Source organism: Bison bison, unplaced genomic scaffold (genome assembly GCF_000754665.1).
Source record: "Bison bison bison isolate TAMUID 2011002044 unplaced genomic scaffold, Bison_UMD1.0 scf7180017864180, whole genome shotgun sequence".
NCBI lineage: Eukaryota > Metazoa > Chordata > Mammalia > Artiodactyla > Bovidae > Bison > Bison bison.
This window is the reverse complement of record NW_011494752.1, coordinates 2,684,313-2,692,596: the sequence shown is the minus strand read 5'-3', so window position 1 is coordinate 2,692,596 and position 8,284 is coordinate 2,684,313. Positions and strand designations below refer to the sequence as shown.

The 8,284-nt window shown below is 58.2% G+C and overlaps 1 protein-coding gene across 4 annotated transcripts in view; it reads left to right on the top strand.

Moving 5' to 3' along the window:
* The window catches only part of RARA (retinoic acid receptor, alpha), a 45,050-nt gene that overhangs the window by 14,449 nt on the left and 22,317 nt on the right, over positions 1-8,284 (top strand). For 2 of the 4 annotated variants that reach the window (XM_010842608.1, XM_010842607.1), the window contains exon 2: positions 6,548-7,075. In XM_010842608.1, the coding sequence (XP_010840910.1) occupies positions 6,898-7,075 (178 nt within the window). In that variant the 5' untranslated portion in view covers positions 6,548-6,897. Of the gene's footprint in view, positions 1-6,202; positions 6,303-6,547; positions 7,076-8,284 lie in introns of all 4 variants that reach the window. The other 2 variants (XM_010842609.1, XM_010842606.1) reach the window with 2 other exon arrangements.

The following is an 8,284-nucleotide window of genomic DNA, read 5'->3' as shown; positions in this document are numbered from 1 at the left end:
GGGGGGGGGGGAGGGGGTGCTCTGCAGCCCCTCCTCTCGCCTCTGCACACAGCCTGCATCCACTTCTCCCTGATCCCACAGGCCCTCAGCTGAAGGGGCAGGTCGTGGGACTTTGTGACCATCTGCCCCACCCCCTGGTGGGCTTCTCTGTTCGGAGGGGGCTAAAGTAGGGGAAGAGATTCCCTCTAGTTCCAACCCCAACTGAGTAGGTGAGTGTGGAGTAGGAAGTTCCTGGGGGGTTGCTGGATAGAGGGGTATGGGGCGGGGCACAGTCTGACTCAGGCCTGGTCTGGGGTCAGAGCCAAAAGGATATCCTGAGGCAGGAGGGGGGGCGTTCCCAGCTTCCCTGCAGTGCGGTCCCTAGGGAGGGATGCTGAGAGGGGGGCTCGTAGCACTGTGTGCTGCTGACAGTCTTTCTGCCCTCAGATTCAGAATTGGCACTCCCAGGGCTGGGGCAGGGCTGAGGAGTTAGCAGGGTAGATTGCTATAGCCTTACATCTACGCAACACCTATACCTGCGCACACACACACACACACACACACACCTACACACCTTCTGCTCTCTGTGTTCACCCCCACCTCCCCCTGCCCCCCGCATTGTGATAGTTGTACTTCCTGCCCTGCGGAGAGGGGAGACAGTGGTGAGGGGGCAGCTGCCAAGGTGGGGGTGGGGAAAGCCCCATGCCAGGCTGGTTGTGAAGACAAGACGGTGGTTTCCAAGCTGGGGGGGGTCCCCTTTTGTCTGTGCCCCTTTGGTCCTCCACCCGGACAGAGCTGCCTCTGTGTGGTCCACACACTCCTGTGGTCTGGCTGTGGCCTCAGCAGCCTCATCTCTTCCTCTTCCTGTTTTCTTCCTTCCCCGTGGGCCAGTCCCTCTCCTTGAGGCCTGAGCTGCCCCCTGCCCTTTCACCTGCTCTCTGCTCCGAGAGAAGACTGGGTGGGAGGCTTCAGCTCTGATTCTGAACGGGTCCCCCAGTCACCTTGGGCTTTGGAGGCCCCAGTCACATCTCCCAGGGGCCTCTGGGGTGCAGTCCCTGGAGGTGCAAGAGTTGGGACACTGCCCTGACTGGCAGAGACGCCCCCCACTTCCTTCTTGCAGACCTGGCCTGTCCTGGGCTTGAGTTATCCAATTGCCTTCTGCCTGGGATTCAGTCACATGGGGAGCATGGCCTGTGGACATCAGGCAGCCCAGTGAGGCTGGGGCAGAAGCTTGGGCCGGGGGGTACGAGTTGGGGAGACATGAGACCCACTTTTTGGGAGTAAGTACTGCAACTTGAGACAGGGGTGGGGTCGGGCAGTGGTAGCATCCTGAGGCCAGCCTCTGGACTTCAGGTCTCCCCTAACTGTCTCCAGTGATGTGCCCTGCAAGCGCTTGGGGCAGGTTTTCAAACAGTTCCTAGCTCTGGCGAGGCAGGCCTGGGCTTCTGAGGACTGGTGGGGAAAGAGATGCCCTCCACTTATCCCAGCCTCACCCAGCCGATCCTCCTCTGCCCTGCCTGGGGTGGTCTCTTTCAAAATGAGGCTGGTCTTGCCGGCTTCCTGCAGCCTAGAGCCGGGTGAGCAAAAGGTAAACAGAGGACGCGCATGGCTGGGAAGAGAGAGGGGCCCCTGGAAAAGGGCGAAAAAGAACTAATGTTCATTACTTTGCTGATCTGAGAAGTATGGGGGAGGGGGAGAGGTTGTGGCTTTGTGTGTGTATGTGTGTGTGTGTGTTTTCCTGGAAAGTTTATAAATAGTTCCAGCCCACTGTTCTGGTTTGAAATCTGCCCTGTCCCGCCCTGCCCTGCCCTGCCAGCTCCTGGCAGGGGAAGGGGGTCCAGAGAGACTGGGTCTTTGCTTCTGCCAGGGCTGGACTCCCTGCCCCCCCACCCCCAAGTTGAGCTTGAGCTTTGGGTGTCATTTGCATATGATTCATTGACTGTCTAGAATGCTTAGGAAAGCCCCTGTCGCCCCTTCTTTTAAGCGCCTCAATCCTTATCCCCTTCTCTCTCAGCCTATCCAGAACTGCCTGGCCTCTGTTCCTTAGGAGCCTTAGTTGTGGGGGAACTTGGGAACAGAGAGGAGAAGCAGATGAAGAGGAGGACAAGGCCGGCTGGGTTTGGGGACCCCTGGCTGCCCTTCCCTGAGGGCAGGGAAATAAATCGACTATTTCTCTTCCCCTCCTCCGCTCCCCAAATCCAAAGGTTTCCCTTTTTTGGTTTGTGAAACGAAAGAAGGGAATTTGGGAAAGGATTGTGGTCAGGCCTCCACCCACACCCCAAGTATTCCTCTCCCTACATTCCGCTCCTTGGTCTAGGGGGGAAACAGACCCTGGAAAATGGGTAATTTTCCCACCCAGCCCCGTCAGCAGATACTAGCCCTGGTTGGGGAGAAGGAGGGGAGTGCAGACACATGGGCCAGGGAGGCGCTGAGGAGGCGCCGGCAGATGGGGAAGCAGGGGACCCCGTTGCCCAGCACCTCCTGTGTGCCAGGCACTGTGCTAGGTACTTTCCAGGACTTTTATCTCTGAAATCACACAGCCAGTTGTTGAGGTAGGCAGTTCACAGGCAAGTAAACAGATGCTTAGAGAGGTTAAGTGACTTGTCTAAGGTCACCCAGAGTGGCAGAGCTGAGATTTGACCCTTCAAAACCTTTGGTTCTTTCTGCTGTCTTCACGGCTTGGCCAACTTTTGTCTCTCTCTAGATGTGAGACTCTGGGGACCTAAGGAACGGGGGGCTGGGACTCCTGACGCTGGGGAAGGGATCCTGGCACCTTTGAGGGCGGGGGAGTCCCCAGCGGTCAGGGGTGCCTGGCTGGTGGTCAGTGCTCCAGCCGTCCCCCCACCCTCTTTGTGCTGTGCTGAGGCTGAGCTAGGTGTATGGGAGGTGAGGGCCTGTGGTTTTTCCCTCCCTCGAGGGAGGGTGCCCGTGGGCAGTGGAGGTGGCAGGCACAGGGTGGAGGTTGGATGTGGGTAATTTGTTTTCCCTTTCTTTGGTGCTGGTTTCAATTCTCTGACAGTGTCTTCTCCACCCCTGGGTGCCTGGGGCCAGGGCCCAGGCATCTGCCGAGGGTGGTCATGGTTCCAGAGAAACCTATTGAGGCCAAGCCTGTGCTCTTTGGCCCCACCCCCCCTCATCCCTGCCCTTGCCCATCCCTGTTCCCTGGCCAGCCTGGCCCTTGGCCCATTTCTGTGACCTTTACCCCCTCCCTTTACTCAAGGCCTTCCCCAGGGAGTTGAGTAACTTTGCATTGAAGTTTGCAGGCTGAGCTCCTTTGGTGAAGCTCTGATGGGGGTGGGGGACGCCTTCCAGCCTCTCCCTGGGGTGTGTATCTGTGAGTGAGGTTTGAAGTATGGTCCAGTTTCAAACTTCTCAGGGGCAGAGTTGAGGCATATTAAGGTAGCTGTTAGTCTCTTTTGGGGTCAAGGGTGGGCTCCAGAGGGTCCAGACTGAATCCGCCCCCACCCTTCAAAAGCTCGGTCAGGAGGCCTGGAGTCTGGAGTGAATGGCTTCCTGGGCTTCACCTCGGGAGGTAGGCCCCCCTATGGACCTGAATCTACTGGAGTGTTTCTCTGTGTGTGTGGACCCTGCTGCTGTTGGGGGGCTGGCCCACAGGGAGGCAGGTGCAGAGGCCAGCCTGGCTGGGTGAGGACCAGGGAAAGTACAGTTTGGGAGGCCGTGAGGCTGTGGTTGTGTGTCTGTGAGGAGCTGTGTCCTGGGCCAGGCACGCAGATCTGGAGCCACCTTCATTGTGTGTGGAGCCTAGGTGTGGGGGATCATGTGTCTGGGTTCCCCCTCCTCATGTGCCACATGCATGTCTGCACGCACACAGGCTGGGTGTGCAAACGTGCCCTTGCCCACCGGACGCTTTCCCTAGAACTCTGCGTGTAAGTGCCTGCAAGTTGTGTGTGTGTGTGTGTGTGTGTGTGTGTGAGGGTCTGACTGTCAACACTACTGAGGCTCAGCCAGTCCCTCCTTCTCGTGCTGGCTCGAGTTCCCCTTGTGCGGGGCCCCTCAGGGGTGTGTAGGGGGGCCAGGGTGGCAGCTGGCCCAATGGGTGGGGCCCCTGTTCCTCTGACGTCAGCCTCTCTGCCTGGGAGGGAATCGGCGGGGGCCTGGGGAAGGAAGGGGGCACCTCATTCAGGAGTAAGAGAGGCCCTAAGGAGGTCATAATTAGTAAAAATAAAAATCATGGTCATTAACAAGGTCCAGATTTCACTCCTGGGGAGCTGCCCCCTCCCTTGCAAGTACCTGTCCCCACCTCCCCCCTCAGCCCCACACAGTCACAGGCTGGGTGGCTCGCCCAGCTGGGCCCAGAAGTCCTGGCCTCGTCCACAGTGGCCTTGGCAGAACTCCTCCATCTCAGGCATCGTTCTTGGCCAAATGCTGGCCAATGCGTGTCCCCTGGACTCCAGGTCTGAGCCTGGAGCCTGGAGCTTGGAACATGGTATTATGGCCTGAGCTTGGAGAGGAAGGGGTTGGAGGCCATCCTTATTTTGAGTCTCTCTGGCCCTGTTTTCTTTTCTTCTCTTTTCTCTTCCCTTCCTCCCCTTAACAGCTTTATGGAGATGTAATTCGTATACCATGAAATTCACCTATTAAAGTGTATAAGTGAGTGGCTTTACTATAGTCACAGAGTTGTGCAACCATCACCACCTTCACTTGTAGAAATTTTTCATCACTCTAGAAAGAGCCCCCGTACCATTCAGCAGTCACTTCCCATTTCCCTCAAACCCACACCCACACCCCCCCCACCCCGTAACTAACCACAAGCTACTTTCTGCCTTTTTAGATTTGCCTGTTTTGGACATTTCATATAAAGGGAATCATACAACAGGTGGTCTTTTACAACTAGCAGGATGTTTTCACGGTTTATCCATGATGTATATATCAGGACTTTGTCCCTTTTTAAAATATATTCATTCATTTATTTATTTGGCTGCGCCAGGTCTCGGTTGCAGCACTCGAGATCCTTAATCTTCGTCGCCTTGTGTGGGATCTTCAGCTGTGGCATGGGAGCTCTTAGTTGCAGCATGTGGGATCTAGTTCCCTGACCAGGGATCAAGCCCAGGCTGCCTGCATTGGGAGCACAGACCACAAGGGAAGTCGCAGTGTCTTGTTCCTTTTATGGCAGAATACTATTCCATTGTATGGATGTACAGCATTTTATTTATCCGTTCATCTGTTGATGGACCTTTGGGTGGGTTCTACTCTTTTGGCTATAAGGAGTGTTGGTATGAAGGTTTGTATCCATGTACAGGTTTTTGTGTGGACTTAATGTTTTACCTTCTCTTGGGTAGATACCTAGAAGTGGAATTGCTGGGTCATATTACTCTGTGTTTAACCTCCTGAAGAACTGCCAGCCTGTTTTCCAAAGCAGCTGTACCATTTTACATTCCTGCCTACTATGTATGAAGGTTCAATTTCTCCACATCCTCACCTGCTTGTTAGTATCAGTCTTTTTGATTATAGCCATCTTGGTGGATGCAAAATGGTATCTCATTGTGGCTTTGATTAGCCGTGTTTCTCTTTGCTTTTTCATATGTGTCACACACACACAGTCATATATAAATACATGCATGGTTATTGATACTGTTTATACATATCCTCCTAGGCCTCTCGTGGATGCTTCTCTTCCTGTCTCTTTCTTTGCTCTTGTTGCTGCCTGTCTCACTGTGTCGTGGAATTTCTGGGTTCACCTCTGTCTCTTGCTACCTGTGGTGTTATCTTTGTGTATCCTCAGGCCCCAGCTGTTCAAACAGGGTGTGGATCTGTGTATACACTGATGGTGGTGGGGGCATCTGGGCTCTCATCTTCTGCTCACCTCCCACTCCCTCCAGGGAGGTTGCTTCTGCAGGCAGAGGATGTGGGTGAAGTCTGAGCTCAGTTTCCCTTGCTCCATCATGGTGGGCGAGGAGAGTAGGGGGCTTCCATGCTAGGTAGTCCCTGGCACACTCTTCACCCCCAGCCCATCATGCTGTTAGGCAATGGAGGTGACACTCAGGAGTCTCAGCTCCCATTTCCCTATTTGTAGGTATGTAAACGGGTCTGTGGGACAAACCCATCTGGGGTGCTTGGGCTTGGATTTGGGGGGGAAGTGGTGTAAGCAAGGCCCCCTGGCTTAGGAGTCATTTTTCTGAGAAGTGCCAATGCTTTAGGGAAGCGGCTTTTCCTCCCCCTCCCTCCTCCTCTCAAGCACACGTTCTCTGTGTCTTGACCTCAGGTAACCTGCTTTGGGGGAAGGAGGGCCAGCTGCCTTTCTCTGCTGCAGGAATCCTCCAGGGTGGCATGGCAGCGTGGACGCTTTGCTCTCAGGACTGTGGGTGAGAGGCCCTCCTCGCTCTGGGCTCTGTCCCCGTCTCCCCAGCCTGGCTGTGCTGTCCTGCCACCCCCAGCAGTGTCTGGGCCTTACTCCCAGGCTGTCTCTGCCAGCCAGGCATGGTGCCAGCTGTCTGCTCAGCCGGGTGCCACGGGAAAATCTCCGGCTGCCCAGGTTGGGGAGCTCCACGGGGAATGCCCGTGAGCCCGCTCCTCGGTGCCCACTCACCTGTCTTTTCTCTCTCTGCAGCATCACGGGACATGGCCCCCACAGCTGCCTAGCTGGGGCCCACCCAGGAGAGGCTTCCTTTTCGGCATCCTGAGGGCCCGCTCTGGACCTTCCCGGGAAAGTGCCAGCTCGCAGAACCGCTTGACCAAAGGACTGGCTCTTGGGACGTCCCCCAGCCCACCGGCCCCCCCTAGAGTGGGGGTGCCAGGAGCCTGAGATTAGCCTGCTGGCCTTGGACTGCAGCTCCGGGACGGAAGGGGGGGTGGGCTGACCGCCCGAGCCCCCTCTGGGCCCAGGCCCCATGCCCCGAGGAGAGGCGGCCTGAAGCCCGCCAGACTGTCTGCCTGCGCTTCTGACTGTGGCCGCCTGGCATGGCCAGCAACAGCAGCTCCTGCCCAACACCTGGGGGAGGGCACCTCAATGGGTACCCAGTGCCCCCCTACGCCTTCTTCTTCCCCCCCATGCTGGGTGGACTCTCCCCGCCAGGCGCTCTGACCACTCTCCAGCACCAGCTTCCAGTGAGCGGCTATAGCACGCCATCCCCAGCCAGTAAGTGGGGTCGGGGAGCGCCGTGGGAGGGGGCCGTGGAGGGCGGCAGGCCCGAGGCTGGGCCTCTGGGCACATCTCTTCCTCAGCAGCCAGGTTTCCTCCAGACAAGGGGGACCTGCTGGACAAGGGGGCTTGAGGATGAAAGGCCAGTAGGCTAATCACCGTGGTTGTGTTTTGTGTTGGGGGGTGGCCTGGAGTGTGGAGAGCTGAGACAATGCTGTCCTCTGGCCCCTCACGCCCCATCCTGTGCTCTGCCTTTGAGGGCCTTATAAATAGCTCCAAGCACTGGACAAGGAGGCTGGAGGCGGGTAAACAAACCTCTCAACATTTGGTGGGGATGGCTGGTCTACTGCGAACAGCACCCCACCTCCAGCCCACCCCATCCAGTGCCTCTGAGAGAAGGGACTGGGAGGAGCACCCCCTCCCCTCACCGCTGGCCAGGCTGCATGGTGCTTCCCTTTGTGGGGAGGGGCTGGGGCAGGGGAGGGCCCCACAGGCAGCCTGGTGATGGGGGGAGAGTCCGGGGAGGGGACACAGGCCTGGACTCTGGCTCTGCACGCAGGCCTGCTCTTGGCAGGGCCTGTGTTTTCTCTCCGCCTCTGCCGTCTGCCACGGGGGGTCGCCTGTTGGCTGGGTGGGGGTCTCGGTACCCTTCCCTGGCTGGCTGAGCCAGGTAGTGGGAGGTGGCGGCACTGAGGCCAGCTGGCAGAGTCCAGGCCTCGGTCCTGCCAGGCCGCTTACAGTAACTCTGGCCCCCAGGGCCCAGCTGGGCGCCAGGCCAGGGTTTGGGGGAGGAGGGAGCCGGGGCCTGGCCTGGGGCAGGAGGGGGTAGAAGCCGTAGAAGGGGACCATGGATGGCAGGCTGGCCTGGCCGGTCAGCTGTTGACCTGGGAAACGTGTCCCACCTCTCCTGGCGGGCAGGGACTGAACACCCTGCCCCGGGCACCCACCGCCTCTCCCACGCCACTGGCAAGCTGCCTGGCACTGCTGCCCTGTGCGCCTGGCTGGGCTGGGTCAGTGCCCCCTTCCCAGCATGGGGGCAGCACACTCTCCCCGGAGCCAGGGAGTCTCTTTGTCCCTGGGGCAGGCCCTGGCTGGGCGCCTCACTGCCCGCACTGGCCGGCTGCCCACCGCCACCACTGCTTCCTGGCTCGCCTCCTCTGGCTTGCACGGTGGCCTCCTCCCTCTCCCGCCCCACCCGCCACTGAG